At 39.1% G+C, this 20,939-nt stretch overlaps 2 protein-coding genes across 3 annotated transcripts in view; one reads left to right on the top strand and one right to left on the bottom strand.

The window, feature by feature from the left end:
• Window positions 1-352: 352 nt before the first annotated feature.
• ALDH1B1 (aldehyde dehydrogenase 1 family member B1) lies at window positions 353-5,735 on the top strand. The gene is made up of 2 exons (XM_075210912.1): window positions 353-434; window positions 2,271-5,735. Exon 2 carries the CDS (start codon window positions 2,278-2,280, stop codon window positions 3,823-3,825), a length of 1,548 nt encoding a protein of 515 aa, XP_075067013.1. The 5' UTR covers window positions 353-434; window positions 2,271-2,277; the 3' UTR covers window positions 3,826-5,735.
• Window positions 5,736-8,455: 2,720 nt separating this feature from the next.
• Window positions 8,456-20,939, bottom strand: part of IGFBPL1 (insulin like growth factor binding protein like 1) — a 65,214-nt gene continuing 52,730 nt past the window's right edge. Inside the window, exons 2-5 of one of the 2 annotated variants that reach the window (XM_075210910.1) lie at window positions 17,005-17,114; window positions 13,724-13,840; window positions 12,485-12,644; window positions 8,456-9,437 (exon numbers count right to left, since the gene is read on the bottom strand). In XM_075210910.1, coding sequence (XP_075067011.1) covers window positions 12,489-12,644; window positions 13,724-13,840; window positions 17,005-17,114 — 383 coding nt within the window. In that variant the 3' untranslated portion in view covers window positions 8,456-9,437; window positions 12,485-12,488. Of the gene's footprint in view, window positions 9,438-10,776; window positions 10,923-12,484; window positions 12,645-13,723; window positions 13,841-17,004; window positions 17,115-20,939 lie in introns of those variants that run through there. The other variant, XM_075210911.1, reaches the window with a different exon arrangement.

Genomic DNA, 20,939 nt, shown 5'->3' with positions numbered 1-20,939 from the left:
GCCATCGTAATGAGATAATCAATGTTATTCACTTCATTTGTCAGTGGTTTTAATGTTGTAGCTGATCAGTGTAAATAAGAAGTTTGGGACATTAAGTAGAAAAATAGTTGGTTAGATAATAGAAATAGTGGAAATGTTTGTGAAAGTATGGATAGTCCTTACAATAAAAATATTTTTGGCCATATGGTATATCTCATCCTGCTTTCTTGTTAGGTGCTTTCCCATTTTCTTTCATTGTAAACAGAGACAGCTGTGTTAGAACAGCTAATTTTCGTCACTCTTATTTTGTACTGGGTTATATACAGAAAGAAGGGGAGGAGAATGAGTGAGAAGACCTCCTCCCCTGTATATTATTTTCTGGAGAAGCAAGAGAGAGGTGACATGAGAAATAAGAGCTGAGTGAATACATTTATATGCAGCTGGATTTTTACTTGGTGAGTATTCCCTTGCAGTACTGTCTTTTTATTGTCAGCTTTCATATTTTATATAAAAAAAGACACAAAATCCACATTGCAACTGAACAATGCATTAGGCAGCTGCAGGAAATATATTTTATTCATTTTACAGTGATGTGCTTTGCTATTATGCATGCAGACAGCAGGAATTTTGTTGGAGAAGGGTGAATGTCTTGCCGAGACAATTAATTTAGGATCCTGAAAAAAAAAAGACTCACTCGCACACATATTCACACAGAACTGTCAATAGTTAGAGAATTCAGTAAGTTGAGAAAACAAAGATTTTACATTGGATTTGATAATAAACAAGGCAAAGTGGAGACATGGATTTTAACACTAGAGGATGCCACCATAGTCTGTTACTTGACTCTGGGACAGCACCAATTACATTTGTTTACACAGTATAAACTACATATGATTAATGATAACAAGCTTTGTACGTTGCACTCCAGCACCATTGCATGTAAGCATATACTTCTTACATCCCTAATGATTTTGCGGGTAGTTTTATTGACCCATGATGTCAAACAAACACTAAGGGCTAGATTTACTAAACGGCGGGTGTGAAAAAGTGGAGATGTTGCCTATAGCAACCAATCAGATTCTAGTTATCATTTATTTAGTACATTCTACAAAATGACAGCTAGAATCTGGTTGCTATAGGCAATATCCCCACTTTTTCAATCCCGCAGTTTAGTAAATATACCCCTAATATCTTGTTACATAAACTGGTTCTCCCAAATATAGGGAGTTAAAATATACTGCCTTTACTGTCTTTTGTTTTAAATTGTTATTAGATACCTAATCTGGTAATCCTATTATACAAAAAAAATCTGTTTGCAATTTACAATAATTACAGCTAATGTCCAATTGCAGTAAAATTTGCCTCCTTTATTCTGTTAGACAATGGTACTGCAAGTTTGGATAGAGTTCGGCCACCCTTGGCAGTGTCTTTAAATGGCAGTCACAGCACTATTTAAGACAATACTACTGGGATATTAATGAGCATATAAAACTGCAGAGTGAGTGGAGTCTTTGAAACTGCACTCTTTGTAGGATCACACAATGACTAACAGTCCAGTACTATTGCGAATGCTCCACTGATGCTGATAGGTACTTTCGTCATGCACATGTATATATTAAGAGATGTATGCGTGTTTAAGCATTTTTTCTTCACGTGTGAGATATCAGGGGGTAAATGTATCAAGCTGAGAGTTTTCCGGCGGGTTTGAAAAACCAGATTCTATCTATCATTTATTTATTACATTATACAAAATGATAGATAGACTCTGATTGGTTGCTATAGGCAACATCTCCACTTTTCAAACCCGCCGCAAAACTCTCAGATTAATACATTTACCCTCAGGAGTTGTTTCTCCTGTATTAGTGAGTATAGTCCTGTATTAGAGAGGGTTTTTAAGTTGTATTGATGCCTAATAGCGAATACACTCCATATGTTTTGTTTACAAAATATGTAAGTATATGTGCCGTATGTTGGACAAATATTCTAATGATGCAGACCTGCATGTATCTTGCACCTTTGCCTATGCCCACAATTGTGGCCTTTTTAGTGAATGTAATTTGCACTGCGATTTAGGATACTGCATCAGCTCCATTGAAATTTCAGCAGTATCTCATTAGAAGTTAGGGTGGAATGAAAAATAGGTTCCAAGCATGCTCACTCCCCAGATTTGCTCATTTAAATGTAAGCTCACAAAATTAGTAGTGAAAGCCGGTTGAAGGACCTAAAATACAATAATCATAACTGACATTTACTTAAATATAGACTATAGTTCTGATTTTTTTTTCCTCTAGTGAAGTCATGCTCCGTGTTCAAGTTCGACGCCATATTCCTCTGTTACATTATATGGTAGCTTCATATTCTGTGACAAACATACAGAAACCTTTACAAAATGTGCACTACACTAAATTATTTATAAATAATGAATGGCACAATGCAGTCAGTGGAAGGACATTTCCAACTGTAGATCCATCTACTGGAAAAATCATTGCTCATGTTGCTGAAGCAGACAAAGCTGATGTTGATCTTGCAGTTGAAGCTGCAAAACATGCCTTTAAACTGGGATCCCCATGGCGTCGTATGGATGCATCACAGCGAGGCCAGCTCCTAAATCGTCTTGCAGATCTTATAGAAAGAGACAGAGTCTACTTGGCCTCCCTGGAAACCTTGGATAATGGTAAACCATTTTCAGTGTCTTATCAGTTAGATGTGGGTGAAACAATCAAGATCTATAGGTATTTTGCAGGGTTTGCAGACAAATTGCATGGAAAGACTATTCCCATGGATGGAAATTATTTCTGCTACACTAGGCATGAACCAGTTGGTGTGTGTGGTCAGATCATTCCATGGAATTTCCCATTGATAATGCAGTGCTGGAAACTAGCACCAGCGCTAGCAACTGGAAACACAGTTGTCATGAAGGTTGCTGAGCAGACCCCACTTTCTGCTTTGTACATAGCATCTTTGATAAGGGAAGCTGGATTTCCTCCCGGCGTGGTGAACATATTAACTGGTTATGGGCCTACTGCAGGGGCAGCAATAGCAAGACACATGAATGTTGATAAAGTAGCATTTACTGGCTCCACCAATGTTGGCCACCTAATTCAACAAGAAGCCGGTGAGTCAAACCTTAAAAGAGTCACACTGGAACTTGGTGGGAAAAGTCCATGTATTGTGCTGGCAGATGCAGACTTGGAGAATGCAGTACAGCAATGTCATGAAGCGTTATTTTTTAACATGGGTCAGTGCTGCGCTGCAGGTTCCAGAACCTATGTGGAAGAATCTATCTACCATGAATTTCTAGAAAGGACTGTTGAGAAAGCCAAAGCAAGAAAGGTGGGAAATCCATTTGAACTAGACACAGAACATGGCCCACAAATAGATAAAAAACAATTTGATAAAGTTCTTTCCTATGTACAAAGTGGGAAAAAGGAAGGAGCTAAACTAATGTGTGGTGGAGAGCGCTTTGGAGATGAAGGCTTTTTTATCAAACCAACTGTTTTTGCTGATGTCCAAGATAACATGAGAATTGCAAAGGAAGAAATATTCGGCCCCGTACAGCTAATACTTAAATTTAGAAAAATAGATGAAGTTATTGAAAGAGCAAATAATACAAGGTATGGACTAGCTGCAGGCATATTTACAAAAGATTTAGACAGAGCAATGCATCTCACTCAGGCATTACAAGCTGGTACAGTGTGGGTCAATACATATAATATCATAGCTTCTCAGACACCATTTGGAGGCTATAAAGAATCTGGAAATGGAAGAGAGCTTGGAGAAGATGGTCTTAAAGCATATACTGAAGTGAAAAGTGTGATAATAAAAGTACCAGAAAAGAATTCTTAACACCACTCAAAAGTTACAGAGAATATTAATGTGAAGGCAAATTTGCAGTATATGTAGATAATAAAAAGTAATTTTTAAAACTCTTAACAAAACATCAATCTCTAGAGTCACCATACAAACAGTTAACCCTCAACTAAAACTAAAATAACACACATGCGCAGTACAGACTCGCGAAGTTGAAAGGTAAGGAAAGTCTTCGCCACCTATCGGATGTGCTGTACCGGGGTGATTTTTTAATAAATGGCCACAAAGTATATCTCCTTATCATTGGGGGCATATAATCTATTAATAAATAGGCCCCTATAGGAGAGAAGGGATAGATGTAGCATGGTAAAATATTCAAACAAATTTATAGAGTTCAGGAAAGCAATAAAAAAGATGATATCTAGAACAAGAAGACACACTTTTAAATAGAAGGGAGAAAAATTATAAAGTAATATAATGAAGAACTATTTTTTATACAGAAAGGGAGATACAGTTCGGAATAATCTTTCTATATTGATTGTGGTCACTCATACAGACTAGTTCAAGAAAAGAATTAAAAAATGCATGTGACAAATAAATTGCTAGTTTTAAGAGTTAGATAGAAAAGACCAACACCAAAAAAATACAAACATATAAAAGAGGGCAGATGGTTCACTGGAGGCATGATTTATGTTTGAAGTACATCCATTTCCATAGCGTATCTGTGTGAGATTGTTCTGCAAATGCTCAAAAATGGACCTTATGCAAATGAATGCAAAATTAATGCAAATGACATTTATGACAGCCTACGACTTGAGCAGAATGGGGGAGGGAAGGGGAAAATTTACATAGGTAATGTACACTATGGACATACTGAGGGCTTTCCAACACAGATGTGTACGATTCAAGTCCTGAGTTTCTTGTAAGTATGCTTGGTTTCAGTCATATCATTTACACCAGCCACAAGGCAGTTGTAAGTGCCGACTGATAGTGATGACACAGCATAGTCTTTTAAAATCTGCACATGAATGCCACTACATAGCACAGGACATGTGTATGCAAGTAAGAAGGACTATAAAAACACATCGTATGTACAGAAAGCATTCAAAGCATCTTGGTATATGTACTGAATGTGAAAAAAAAGTAAATTCTTTGCAAATCCTTATTTATATTAATTATTATACTATTCAGTTATTCATTTATTTTATAAAATATTTTTTGTAAGCGTTCGGATGTGACTTTATGGTGCACAAATGCTTGTTCACATATTGCAACCTGTTCTGTCTGTCTACATAAGGCAAGTACCGTTTAGACAAAGAGCACTTACACCCATTTTAAAATTGAAAACGCATCTTGAGATCCACTTAGATTTGAATACCGTTTTGTGCTCTTTTTTTAAAATGTCCAAACATGAATCAGGTTCTGGGTATTTTTTCTACTATTAAATTCTATATATATATTTGTATCTATCTAACTTCATAGCATTATACTTTTTAGGCAGCATGTTTTTACACATCATTATAATAGACATTTGATGTTAGTATATGTAAACTCCTGTAAATTATATTTGTATAAACAGTGATGTCTGATGTTATCGTTATATTAGATTAGTTTTGATGTATTCGCTTGGTGTGCATTAGGAAACCATGTATATTATAAGGAAATACACACCATTTACTGTAAATTATTACATATATTACAAGTCACATCAGAGCTCCATGACCTGTATAAAAGCTTGCTGCCTCGTATCTTTAAATGATTACTGAAATTCACACTACTATTCTTATAATTTACAGTAGGGATAGTTACAATAGGGGATTATCTCATAAATATTGTTACTTTCTGTATACAATTAATGTTATGACTCTCTTGTATTGATATTGCTCTGTGCATGGATTGTCAACATGTTTTTCAATGTTACAATAAAAATCTAAAACAAATATTATATAAACAAGATGTTACAGTGTATTTTTTACTGTAATTCTTAATATAGATGATTCCCATATACTGTGTCAAGAAAGATGGTATAATGGAATATGTACTTGGATGTAGATGCCAAGATGTAAACACTGGCGCTCAATGCAGTATTGTATATATAAAGTAGTATGGTTCAAACCCACAAATACACCTCTTCCACGTGAGGAGGCAGCCTTCCTTCAAAACTCTGGCTGGTAAGGCCGGACCTAAAAGTAATAGGTACAACAGACAGAAGGCGCACTGGTGATGTTATCAGATTATGCTAAACAAGGTGGGTACAGATTAAATAGGCATAAGGATGAAATACAAGTCTCTGGGTTGGTATCCAACAATGTATGCAATTAATCCAGTCCTTAAATCCAAATGCTAGACAGAGTGAACAACCGTATCGGACTCTGGTGTGCAGAGAATTAACTCCAATGCCACAATATAAACATATGCAGTAACCGCTCATATGGAGCTGGCTGGACCAGTGCAACACAGCCTGCAAGCTCTCCAATTATATAACAGCATATGTACTTAATAGCGCCTTATGTCCATAGATAAAGTGACATTTTCAATGTTTTGTATTTAGCTTTTAAAATTAGGGTTTTAAATGTTTAACAAACATTGTCCCTGATATTTTAATATTTTTAATTATCTATGTTGCTATGTTAAGATAAATTTAACCGACTAAATTATCCCTTGAATCGTTTTTACTTCTGCCACATAACAAGATTAAGAATTCCGGGTTTATCATACATGGGATAATGTACCACTCAGGAGCAAAGACAGGATTTTCAGAGGAGGATATCACCTTGCGTTCCAACTTGAGACATCATACAGTTTATTAAAATTTAGTTTACCGAAAAGTCATGGACACAAACTATGAAGTAGTTAAAAGCCACCAAGCCATAAATAATAGTGGTGTTTTATTTAGTTAGTCCCCCCGCTAGTGCTTTTGTGAATAGCTCTTACCATGGTTACCTATACTCCCAGAATGTCTGGAAGACTCACAAATTTCTAGGAATTCTCCTGGACTCCCTGCTGCAAGGTCCCACAAATCGTGTCATTGTGCAGCACGATTTGCATGGCCATCACCAAAGACTCGGCACCAGGATCTCCCAGAAGGGAGATCTAAAGACTTGGCAAGCATGGCTCCCACTGCATGTTGGAGTCAGCTGGTGCTTGTCACATGGGAGATTCCATGTATCCATGCTTAGAGTGTGTAGCGTTCTGAGCTGAGGCCTCCTCATAAAAGTTATTCATTTATTAGCAGTTATGTAAATAGCTCCTACATATTACATTGTGCTTTACAGAGAAAAAAATATTTTAGACTATAAAGAATTATATAAAGTGTTGAGGTTCATGTTAACCTGTATTAGCCTTGAACCCAAAGTGTGTTCTACCTCTAAGTTTAGGCCATACATGCCAACTCTCCCGGAAAGTCCCGAAATTCGGGTCACGCTGGCATTTCTCCCGCATCCCAATCTCACCGAGAATTGCGTCATTGGATGCGATTCTCGTTGAATCACGCCATTTTGGAGGGCGGGACGAGGCCAATTGCGTCATTTTGGCCCCGCGACGCAAATTAAGGTTTTCGCGGTGGGCCTCGCCCCGCCCCCTCCCGCCCTCCAGTCACGCCCCCTCTCCCGGAAACAAGTTTCCGGGAGTTGGTAAGTATGGTTTAGGCATGCGTGAGGTTAGCACAACAATATGATTCTATTGATTTCATTAAACCAACTTTTAAGTATTTGATATTTATAATAGATTTCTATCTTACCAGGGAAAGTTAATCAGTAAGTATTAATTAAATGCCACTCACCTGCATGACAGCAAATGAAATCATGTAGCATGCATTTTGTGTGCATATGCATACAGACAGCTCATGTGATTTTAAAAGCAAGTTTTTATTTAATTTTAAATCATGCTTAAAATTTCTTGCAAATAACCATTATAATGACGTAAAGTGATTGATTTTGATATACCGTATTAAATGTAAGGATGATGCTGGTGTAATCGGGCCAAGATAAAGCTATCATATTAGGCTATTATTTTGCCTGTCAGGGTGCAGACGAGGTAAATCAATAATGTAGGAAAAATATTCACAATTTCAAAATAAATCATGTTAAAATGAAAAGGACCTGATCCTTGAATAATATAAACTTATACACCAATCAGACAGCTGCAATGAAAGTTTCCTCCCTTTAGAAAACCATGTAAAGTTATTGTGACTTCTTTGAACTTGATGTACTACATTAAGATAAGTAATTCCACTCTGGGTTTGCTGTTGCTTGCATTCTGAATAAGGCTGCAGAGCACCATGCATTTTTCCATTAGAAGCTGGGAAATTCTATGCTGCCAAACCACCATGTACATAGGCACAAAAATAAAAATTCTGTTCTCATGTGTGTGCATTCCATTGTATGCCCTTACATTTTTATGAAGTGGAAAATTAAATTATGGGATTGAATATAATGTAAACCGATAATGATATCCAGTATAACATTACTGCATGGTTTATTAACGTATCTGTTTTTTAAAGTAAGAAAGAACAATAGGTGCTAAGTAGCAAAACAACATAGACCTGTTCTATAAATTTCAATCACCTGTAGTAATGTGGTTTATACAATCAGAGATATAACACAGTGAGTATGATGTTCAGAATATTGTACTACGATACCATGAAATCAAATGGAAAGCGCTACCATAACTTAAAAACTGGCCCTCACTTTTCATTTTTTTGTGAATTATGAGATCCTTTCAAATAATCACTTAATAAATACTGTCACATTGCTACATGTATTGCCCAATAAAACATAACAGCTATCAAACCAACATCACATAAGAGTCTACATTATATTTACATCTAGAACTGTTGGCTAATTCATGAAAGCCTATTAAATTTATTGAATAAGCCAGTCCAAGTTTTTCTTCCTGTATCATGCAATATGCATATCTTCAGAGTTTTTCCATGGAAGTCATACAAACTCATAAGATGTGAGATGCAACATCATTGTCAAAATAAATTCTTGGTTCCCTGGACCAGAGCATTTTGCCTGTTGGACTGGTTTCATTCTTCTTCAACGTTTCCATGTTATTAATGGATAATGGAAAAATATACCAATTCCTTTCCCCAAATATCAATAAATAAGGAAAGGAATGGACCCACCTGCCATGTGGCATCCATTGTCTCCTGCTTGTTTTTCCTTTTCAGGAGTGTTTTCATCCACAAAGAATGTGAACATGATCTTACATCTTTATTGCCTCCCTTATTAATTCTAGTCAATGTGGGTATATATTTTATCCTAGGACACTCAGCGCTTCACTTTTCACCTTCGTTCACAGAGCATATCAGTGCTTGTGTGACAGTGCTTTTGCTGCCTGCTAACTAAAAATGTAGAAGTGCTACAGTCCCTAGGCTAAATTAGGCTGGTGACCAAAGCAACTATGTGATTGACTAACCTAAATGCTAGGTGGCAAGGTATGGAGGTGTTTGTTACATAGTAAAACGCAGATTTTCTTCTACTTTGTTTTCTTAGCACCAACTTTTTGCAGCTATGAAACTTTATTTGCTTTTTATGCTTTAATATTGTACAAAAACATCATAATAACAATATAAAACTATTTTCTACATGTATTATACATAATTAAGAAATTAAAATGCTATAAATCACAAATGTCCTCCGATCCTGAAAAAAATCAAGAAAAAGAGAGAAATTAATTAACTTATTAATGCCATCTTCATTACATTACTGAGTTTATCACATTTACTTTTCTATCATTTAAAAAAAAGAGATTATGATATGTATGGAATTAGGCAATACAGTTTGATAATGTTAATACGTTCTGAAGTGAACAATATAAAGTATGGGATTTATCAGGAATATAGATATATAGAATATATAGACTATATCTATCTATTTGGGGCTTAGGATTTTTCATGAAATAGTTTTTTAATGTGGAACACTAAAGAATGTGAAACACAAACCCTAAAATATACTTCGTTCAAATGATCTCTGTATTTCACACACAGTGCCTCTGGCAATTAAAAGCTCCAGCAGTGCACCTCACAGTGACTATAGGAGGAATTGCTAAATCATTATACTTTTATGTATTAAAAAACTATTGAGCAATAGAAATTATTTATTTTTTCTTTTCTGTTTTTCTGAACTTTTTAGAGAAAGAGCTCCTGAATAAGATATTAAATTAGTGGTTCTGTTTCCATACCTGTCCCTTTACTATGCCAAAAGTTCTAAACTCTCACCTCCAGTCAGCAGGTGAATGATTTAGGCACATTCCATGTGGTTCACTTGCAAACAATTCCTATGTGCACATTGTATGCAAATATGCTTACAGTGGTTCTGATCTTGGCTATGCCAAAACTGCAACCAAATTTATAGCACAGTGGGGAAAAAAGCTAAAATAACATGTTTTGACTGATACCTTTATAAGACACCATAAAAAAAACTGTTGGGATACGATGCAAGTACATTTGTAATAACTTATCTAGTTTCTTTTTATGGTTTTATTCCTCTTTATTCAATTATTTTACTGCTTATTAAAAATGATCAAAATAAGAACAGTAAACACAAGAATACACCATCAGCTCTCAGGTTGAGGCTCAGGTATCTACACAGTCGACCTTATGTGCAATGAGAATACAAATATCTGCCTGAAACACAATGTTCCCCTTCAGCTCAAGTTGCAATACAAATGAATGCAGCCACTTTATGGTGTGTATTTTTAAACCTGCTCACTAATTGCTGGGAATGCAATATACAAAGTAATCACTACTAGAGAGTAGACCTCTACAAATTCTTCAGTTCTTACTTTAATTGAGCAGTGATGCAAAACTGGTACTGTCCATCATGATGCCAAACAGACGATAAGGCATGTAAATAGCAGAGAACAGGATGATGAATTCAATAGAATAATTTCCAAATAGTAAGGTTTTTTAATTCAATATAGCTCTTTTATTAAATTTTAGCTGTTTTCAACATTTAACAGTGGCTTTGCTGTGTTCCATGCAGGCACCTGTGCCATATTTCCAGTGCTCTTCCTCTGGGGTCAGGGATCAGTCAGTGCCAAAACATTTCCTGTTTTGGCACTGTCCAATTGGGCTGCTGCCAACACCTCCACTGGGCTGCTGCACCTGAGCACTCTCCTTCTTCCCTCTGTAGATGGACACAGAATGGAAGGAAAAAGTCTACATCTCTCTGTTTATGGCAGATCTCTCATTTTTAATTACTCCTGCCTGTGTCAACATTACTTTCTCTCCTGTCTGTGCAATCCTCTTCCCCCATTTCTTATCTCTGTCATTCTCTATCAACTTCTGCCCTTCTCCATCTGGGCCAGCCTCTGCCCTTCCCCATCTGTACCAACCTCTGTCCTTCCCCTTTCTGCACTATCTTCTCTGTCCTTCCCCCATCTCCACCAGCCTCTCTACACTTGCCTCTGTTGGTGTCAGCCTCCCTGTTCTTCCCCTGTCTTTGTCAGCCTCCCTGCCCTTTCCCAGTTAGTACCAGCATCTCTGTCCTTCCCTTCTCTGCATCAGTCTCCCTGCCCTTCCTAAAATTGTGTAAGAATATCTGCCCTCCACCTGTCTGGACCCACCTCACTGCCATTCCTCTATCTGTACCACTTCTCTGCCCATCTGCTGTCTGCACCAGCTTCTTAGCCATATCCTGTCTGTATCAGCCTTTCAGCCCTTTCTCTATATTTGCCACCCTATCTGCTGTTTTCCTCGCTGCATCTGCCTTCCTGCCATTCCTATGTATTCCCTAGCCAATTGGCCCTTCCCCTATCTGTGCCAGCCTCTCAGCCCTTTCTCTGTATTTGCCACCCTCACTGTCTTTTCCTATCTCTGCCTGCGTCCCTGCCCTTCCCCTTGTATTCAGACTCTGTGCCCCTCTCCTCCTCTCCTCATTTGTGTAATTTGGTCCCCCATCATCTGTCTATGCCAGTTTGTCCCCCTCTGTCTCACCATGTGTGCCTTTGTGCATGCACCTCTATCTCTTCTTTGTGTGTGCCTATCTCTCTTTGTTCTCCTTACCTTTGTATTTGTGTGCCACTGTGTCTGCAGTGGGTGAAATAAGCATATTTATTCAATGTGAATGCTATTAATTTAATTTTAGGGCTAGTTGGGAGAAGGTGGACTATTTATTAAACAAAAAACACTATTAACTAAATGTCAGGCTTGTGGGGCGTAGGGTAGCCTAGAGTGATAAGTTATTGCTCTGTTATCCAGGTGGTGAATAGTAACAATTTGTTCAACGAGGACCCCAATATTCCAAGATCCAGTCAAGCAGCAGCTGAGTCTAAGACACTAGCAGCAGCATCTTACAAAGTCAAAGCTGTAAGAGCAGGTAAGAGAGAGCAGCACAGGGCTGGAGACTGGTGTAGTGCTTGTAAAGCACTAGGCGCTTCAGCAGTCGGCAGCATCTATTCCCACCAAGACATGTGCGGTGTGGGGCACCAGTGGGAGGGGTGTCGTCCAGGCTTTGAACATAGTTACCAACTTTGCTGAACTTCAAGCTACATTTAAACAAATGTCTTCTTGATAGTATTCCTAATATATCATCTTCAGCCTATAATAGTTACTGTCTGGAACTATTTGTCTATCCTGCAGAAATACACACAAGCCTTATTGCATTTTAATAACCAATCATAATGCGAAATCATATTTTCAAAAGAGAAATTGTACTTTAACAGCTATTAAATGTTATTGTGCTATTACCTAATTAAACAATAAGCTCAGAGCCAGCACGATTGTTCTTCTTCATTCTGCGTGTGCTATGTTCTGAAACCTTGATTGACCCTTCAGAAAAGGCTTCTCCAACCATATTAGTGGCATGACATTGATAAGTGCCTTCATCTTCCTTCTTCAGAGGCTTTATCTAATGAAAACATCAGTTGGTAAATGTTTGCAATACATAAAAGTGAAACATACATCTTGATAATAATGACTGGTGTTTTAATGTAATTTTTTTGAAAAACTACCTTCATTTCTACAATGTAGTTCTTGAATATGTTCAATGAATTACATTGTAGCTATGTAGGTCTTTGTAATTACTGTTGAGATCCCACGTGGGGTCTTAAAAATATTAACCAATACAGAGCGACTTTCCCACGCTCTGGCGAATCCTGTAAGGAGCAGTTGTTTTGTCATCCACATGTTTTTCTTAACCTTTTGGACTTCAAGCCTAGAAGAGAAGTTCTACAAGCATAAGCATACTAAAACACTTTAGGCATGACAGGGCTTGCTGGGATCTATTTTTCCCTTTTTATTTACCCATATCCACTGCACCAGGAGTGTGGGGGGAGCCCTCCTGCTGTTTTATTCTGGGGTGGAACATCATATTGTTTTTGCAGGCCCAATTTCCCTAGGTGTTCAAACCCAGTCTTCAAGAGCTACCAACTGGTCATGTTTTCAGGATTCCTGTCTGTAGAAGCAGGTGAGATAATAACTGACCCAGCCAAATAGAGTAACTCACATTTGGATGATTAAGGAAATCCCAACAACATGAACTGCTGGTAGCTCTTGAGGACTGAGTTTCGTTACCTCTGCCATAGGAAAATTCAGCCCTGTGCTGAATATTGAACGGGCAGAGGCTGGTGGACATTATGGCAGGTAGACCCCACACTCCTGATTTCCCTTCTGTGGTTCCTTGCAAACTGGCATGTTACTCACTGTGCATGAGCACCAAAGTAAGCAGGGTTAGAAAAACCTGTAGCATTTACTGCATTAGAATGGTAACAGCACAGAGTATTTCATTTTGGCCAACTTCTGCATGTCCATGTTTAAGGAAGTTAGAAGTGAAAAGAGCTACCATGAAGTGAATCGGAGCCTCTAAACAGCAGCCCAGTAGTGATCTGTGGCTTCTGTGAAACTGGTGCAGGAAAACTGATCAAACTCACCTGTATGTGGAATGAATATCATATATTCAACCTGTATGTTTTGAGGCTTTGAACTCACCATTACCCAGCTGGTGCTCTGGTGACGAGAAGGCCCACCTCGGACTTGTACAGCCACGTTCACTCTGTCTCCAGGTAAATCCTCAAACAGCCTTACTCCTTTAGGTGACTCAGTGACCTTCACAAAAAAAAATACTTATCAATCAACATAATTCACAATTTTCCAGGGGCATCTACAGCTTAGTGGGTGGCTACAGAGGCTTTTCCCTCATGTGAAATACTCTTTATGGGTGCTCTAGAAGTGTTGGAAACCAGGAATTGCTCTACACTTTTAAAGGGACACCTTTTGCACCATGTAGGTTTCTTTTATTCATTACAAGTGCACACATACCCATGTACAAAATCATAAAATATACATATATGACATATGTAGAAAAAACAGTGTGGTCTTTCCTCACTTTCAAAATAATTTTAAAGGACCAGCAAACATAGTTTGAATTTATTTTTATTGAAATCGCTCCCTTCCTAAAATGTCCCCTCTTCGCTCTACTCCTGGTTGTGTGGCTGTTGTCAGAATTCCTGCTGGAAAAGATGATTTTCTCCACTAGCAGCCTTCCCTAGCAGCCTTCCCTATGTTTGTCTCATCAGCTGCACTAGCTCATGTTCACACAGCTGACTTCACATAGAGGCCATGGGGAGGTGCAAGACAATATAGCTGTAGAACTTCTTTTAGGTATATTTCATATTGCAGCAGGACTCCATGAGAGGAATCCTATAGGAGTGATCATGAGAGGAATCCTATAGGAGTGATCATGAGAGAAATCCTACAGGAGTGATGCATCACTCCCTACTGCCACTGACCCTGCATTAGTCTGAAGATGGGCGAGCAATGAAAACTCGCAGCTCACTTGGCTGATGAGCCCAAGATGAGAAAGCTGTAAATAAAGAAAATATATCTGTCATGCAGGACTTTTGGCAATGAAGAAGGTGGCTGTGGAAAATTTACATGTGGAGGAATTAAAAGTAATTTAAATTTATGTTTATTGGTTCTTTAAGACATAAATAAGGTCTGTATGTTCAGTGTTGTAAAAGGAATAAGTATCTCTGCCTGATTTAAGGATTGAGTCTAAAGTGAAAAGATTTTAGAGTGATTTATTTACTCCAAAATGTGGACCACTATGGTCATAATTGGTACTAAAACCATAGCAATCAAGTAGCAGTGAATTCATGAATTCACATTGATTATGTGAATATTACACAATGAAATGCATTGTGTATTTTTCTATTTCAATAAAAGTGTTGAAAACTGTAACATAACTTTAAAATGATATTCTAAAAGTTGTTCTAAAATTAATTTTTTATACTAAAAATGTTAACTTTTTAAATACGATACTTCCAGAAAATTCTATTTAAACATTTTTGATTTTTGGTTCTTTCATTTTTTTAAATTGACTGGCTGTTATGGTTTTACTGCAGATTTGCGCTTATATCATATGCAATAGCACTAGAGGGAAATAACCTACTACACATTGTTCTTCTAAAAGCAGAAGTGGTGAATAACACTGCTGTAGGAGATTTGAATCAGACCATCCCTGTACCCATAAGGCCTAGTGAACATGAAACTAATAGTAGCTGTTATCATAGGTACTATTAGATTAATTTAATTCCAGACCTATCAGTATATGGAGGAGCTTTGTCATAGCCATTTCAGTTGTCATAAGGGTTTAATACATAATAAATATCATAAAAAAGTTCACAAATAAGTTTTTTTATAAAATATATTCCTTTGTTTCAATCACTTATAACGTTGTCACACCTTACCTAGAACATATGTCACTCTAGTTGGAGACATAAGAACTAGCAGTTATAAATGCATAAAAGTAGAGTGGTTATAGTAAATCATCATACCCTGTCAAAATCATTAACTTTTGTCATGTAAATTTTTGAAAAAAATAAATCAAACTTATTCCAGCTGTATTTACACATCAAAACTCTAATTGGCCACAACCTGACATCACTTGGGGGTAAATGTATGAATCTCCGGATTCTTCATCTCCGGCGTGTTCATCCTCTTCAGCACTTAAATTTAAAGCGGCGCTGCATTGTAAAGGGAAACTTCCCTTTACAATGCAGCGCCGCTTTAAATTTAAGCGCTGAAGAGGCTGAACACGCCGGAGATGAAGAATCCGGAGATTCATACATTTACCCCTTGTAGTGGTTTTGATTTCTTCAAAATAAAACTAGCTGTTCTTTGAGGATTCTGTTACTATTAGTGCATGGTAAGGCAAATAATTCACCATGTTTGGAAAGGTGTTTTCAAAAGGACTTCAGGATAAAGCTGTGGAATAGAACAAGTTAGGAGAAGGATACAAAAAGATTTGACCTTTACTCTCCCTCTGAGTACCGTTCAAAGCATTATTAGGAAGTGGAAAGCATATGGCAACACCAAAACCTTGCCTAGATTGGGCCATCCCTCCAAACTGGATGACAGAGCCAGGCATATATTGATCAGGGAAGTTACCAAGAGGTAGCTTTTAAGGACTTAAAAGTTTTTATGGCTGAGACTGGTCAGTATGTGAATGTGATCACTATCTCATTATCTTTACATAAAGCTGCTGTGTATGGCAGACTGGCAAGAAAGAAGCCTATTCTGAAAAAGTGCCATAGTATCATTTGCACTTTGCAAAAAAACACTTGGAGGAGTCAGATGTGGCAAAAGGTTGTATGATCAGATGAGATCAAGATAGGCCTCTTTGGACTCAACTCCAAGCGCTATGTTTGGTGCAAACCAAACACAGCACGCCACCCAAAATCTCCATACTTATTGTGAACTTGAATGGCCAAGGAAGAATGGACAAATATTTCCCAGTCTAGGTACACAAAGCTGGAGACACATTCAAACAGTCTGATGGCTGTAATTACAGCAAAAGGTGGCTCTACTCAGTATTAAATGAGGGGATGATCATTTTTCCAATCCGGTTGTTCTAGTTTTTCATTTTTTATTCATTAGCTGAATGTTGTAAGGAGAAATGTGTAAATAAAGCTGGAATTTTTTTAAATTAATTTATTTCAATTTCCATGGTGTAATGTGACAAAAGATAATGATTTTGATTGGGTATGATAATTTCCTATGCACACTGTATATCGGAAATGTGCATAATTTCCTTTTATAAAGACATACAATAAAAAGATATGCAAGAAAACAAAATCAGCAGCCATTATTACTGTATCTCATTTAGTTTCAGTGGTTACACTGTTTATTGTATTGCAAAATAATTGTTGGCTGCGTACACATTTCTACATGTGAACACTTTATAAACAGTCCACCTTCTTCCTTCCTACCTTTCTCCAGGAGATGCTGGGTGTTGGCATTGCCTTTACCTCACATGATAAATAAACCTGGGCTCCAGTAATATTATGGATCTTTCCTGGTGCCAAAGTAATCACAGGTGCTGTTAGAAAAGATAACAGAAACTATTTTAAAGCATAAATAACAGTGTTTTAATTTCTTCTTTTAACATACAGCTATATTTATTCATTTAGGTTCTGCATTTATACACATTTACATCTGTACAATATTACACTGCGGGAAACTAGAAAAGTAATTTTGTCAGTAGTATAACACACCATACATACACATTACTCTACCTTCAACTTCCCTCTTACTTTGATCCATGGGAGATAGGCAGCACCCACTGCCAATTAGACAAATAGAATAATAATAAATACTATGGGGACACTGTACTGCAATATTTTAAAATCTGAATGCCCAATGTCTTTTAATATGGCAGTGGCCATATATGTAAGGGAGTACATACGTGTAACTGATAGAAGGCAGTATTAACACTAAATGTTTGTGACTATGGAAACCTGAATAATTATCAATTCACGGCCCTGTCACTGGAATACGAAGTTACCATCAGTCGGGGGTTCCATTGATGACGGTGAATACCTATTATTATTATTATCGTAGATTTATAAGGCGCCACAGTGCTCCGCAGCGCTGTAGAGTAGGGAAAACAGTACATATATAAAACAGGGACATACAAGGTATACAAAATAAACGCAGACAAGAAAACAAAGGGTATGAAGGACCCTGCTCATTAGAGAGCTTACATTCTAAGTGCTATTGGGCACAGCTGAATGTCACTCACCGGACCGTGAGTGCCTCTTCCCGGACATTTAGGAACCGTGGTCGTCCACCATCCTGAGGGTCTGCGCATGCGCAGCCCTTTTCTATACTTCAGTGTATACCCCTTTAACTCAATTGGCAGATCAGGCAACCTCCCTATATTAAGCACCTGTGGTCAACACCACGGGGCCTGATCTTGGAGTCTCATTCCTCATGAGTCTCTGAAGGTGTTCCTGTATTCCTCGTGTATTCAGCGCTGCTGATTCCTGTGGTTTCCAAACCACTTCTATTCCTGTGGTTTCCTTACCACTTCTACCATCAACTGTATCATCAGGACTGTTTGCTGATTCCTATCCGCTGCCTCCGTGCACTACAGTCTTCTAAACCACTTCTACCATCAACTGTATCATCAGGACTGTTTGCTGATTCCTATCCGCTGCCTCCGTGCACTACAGTCTTCTAAACCACTTCAACGTTAGTTTATATCTATGTTACTGTTTGCTCATTGCTATCTGCTGCCTCCGTGCACTCCAGCTTTTACTTCACTCACCTGCTTCTCATCAAGTCTGTTTGCTGATTCCTATCCGCTGCCTCTGTGCACTACAGCCTCCTGCTGGCAACTCGCCTGTGTTCATCATCGTGACTGCCAGCTGACTACTATCCGCTGCCTCCGTGCACTACAGTCTCCTGCTTGCAACTCGCCTGTGTTCATCATCGTGACTGCCAGCTGCTACTATCCGCTGCCTCCGTGTACTACAGTCTCCTGCTTGCAACTCGCCTGTGTCCAACATCGTGACTGCCAGCTGATTACTATCCGCTGCCTCCGTGCACTGCAGTCTCATCTCATCTTTGCTGTGACTTCCTCGAGACTGCCGCTTACATGACCATCTGCTACACTTCGTGATCTACAGCTCCTGCCCTGCGCTGCACTCCTGTTTCCCATCGCTGTTGGTTCCTGTGGTTGCTACTGGTTACCTCCGTGTGCCGCTGAGCCCTGCCGCTGTGGTCAGCGCTATCGTCCATCTCCTGCTGATCCACTCTCCACGCCTTCACGTGTTCCACTGGTCTCTACCCTCCTGTCAGCATTGGATTTGTATCTCATCTACTACCCTCTGCTGGATCATCTCCATTCTCCTGGGTCTCCTATGAGTCCAGTTCCACGTGTTGCTGACTCCTGTGGATTCGTGTCCCTGTTGGTCTACTCACCTGTGCGCTGCACCTGCTAGACCTCTGCCTCACCTGTCCAGGGACTTTCTATCCAGTCGGTCTCTAGCCGCTCAGGTACCGCTACTATCCCATCTGACTGCTACTGCTGAACCACGGTATGCATACTTCTCATTGACTGTGCTGTGTATTGCATATCTTGCTGGACTGTGTTTGGTTCTCTCTGGAGTCTGCTATCCGCTGAGTCTATTGCCCTCATTGACTGTGTTATCATTGTGCTGGACTACTTCAAGAGACTTTCTAGATTGCAGACCTGCTCAGTCATTTATATATATATAGCTATATTGTGCATATTACTGTGGATCGTGTATAAGGTGCCTGTGTATATCCTGTGTTGCAGTCTTCCCCGTGCACCTCCTCACATATATATTCAGTGGTACAACTTGCTGATGTCAGACCACTGATCCCTGTTTCCGGTATCACCTGTTCCATCCTCCTCTCACATAGCAGTGGTACAACTTGCTACCGCAGACCACTGACTACCTGGATACCTCCACTTGGATTCCATTCCTTCACTCAGACAGCGGTACAACTTGCTACCCGCAGACCGCTGACTCTCACCACCTCCTTGTTTCTGTTGGACATTCCTCCTCACTATAGCAGTGGTACAACTTGCTATCGCAGACCACTGACTATATTCACGTGTCCTTGTCCATACAGTTCCTTGTGTATTATTATCTCATTATTACCAGTGTTGCTAGTCATAGACTTTCCTGAGCATCTCATCGGCCATCATTTCATGTTCCGTGATCACCCAGCTACCAGAATACCCTATTACCATCGACATTGCTCTGGTAAGCCTACCATCTGGTGATCCCTGGGTAAAGACTCCTAGTGCCCGTGACAGTAAGATCAGGCCATGACAGACCCAGATACGGAGCCTACAGCCAAAGAGATGCTGCGGCATCTGGTTACCCGTATTGAGCAACAGGAAGTTCGCCAACGGCATTTACTGCGGTGTTACCAGGCGTTAGCCTCCCAAAGACCGTCTGTGCAAGATGCCACAACTACTGTTGATGCTCCTGTGCCTTCCTCCGTTTCCCCAGTGCCATCCCAGGTGTTTACAGCTTCCACGCTTCACCTGCCTACTCCGTCAAAATACGATGGAGACCCCAAAACTTGTAGGGGTTTTCTTACTCAATGCTCAGTTCATTTTGAGCTCCAACCTCAAAATTTTTCTACCCATCGTTCCAGAGTGGCCTATCTTATTTCATTGTTTTCTGGACAAGCTCTCGCATGGGCTTCCCCTCTGTGGGAGAGAAACGATCCATTGTTACAGGATAGTGCCGAATTTATTTCCAGGTTCCGAAGTGTATTCGATGAACCAGGTCGTGTTATTTCCGCTGCATCCAGCATTCTCCGTCTTCGCCAAGGATCTCGCACTGTGGCTCAGTATGTCATTCAATTTAGGATCTTAGCCTCTGAACTTCAGTGGAACACTGAAGCATTAATTGCCGCCTTCTGGCAGGGGCTTTCCGATAAAATTAAAAACGCACTGACTTCACAAGAACTACCCTCCTCTTTAGAAGATTTGATCTCTCTTTGCCATCGTGTAGACCTGAGGTTTCGTGAAAGAGAACCTGAGAAAACAACTTCGGTTAAAACACCTCTTCTCTCAAATCCTCAATTTCACACAGCTTCATCTCCGGTGATACCCATGGAGATAGGTCGCTCCAAATTAACTTTAGAGGAGAGGGACCGAAGAATAAAGAATAGACTTTGTATCTATTGTGCCGATTCTACGCATATGCTCAATTCTTGTCCCAGGAAATGCCGGGCTCTAACCAATACTGGGGAGATAAGGTTAGGGTTCCTGGAGTCCTCTCCATCTTCTACGAAATTAAAAGCCTGCGCTTTTGATGTTACGATTTCCTTTGCTACCAAATCCTTTGAGTCACAGGCATTGATTGATTCTGGAGCA

Source organism: Mixophyes fleayi, chromosome 1, assembly GCF_038048845.1.
Source record: "Mixophyes fleayi isolate aMixFle1 chromosome 1, aMixFle1.hap1, whole genome shotgun sequence".
Taxonomy (NCBI): Eukaryota; Metazoa; Chordata; class Amphibia; order Anura; family Limnodynastidae; genus Mixophyes; species Mixophyes fleayi.
This window is presented reverse-complemented; position numbering and strand designations above follow the sequence as displayed.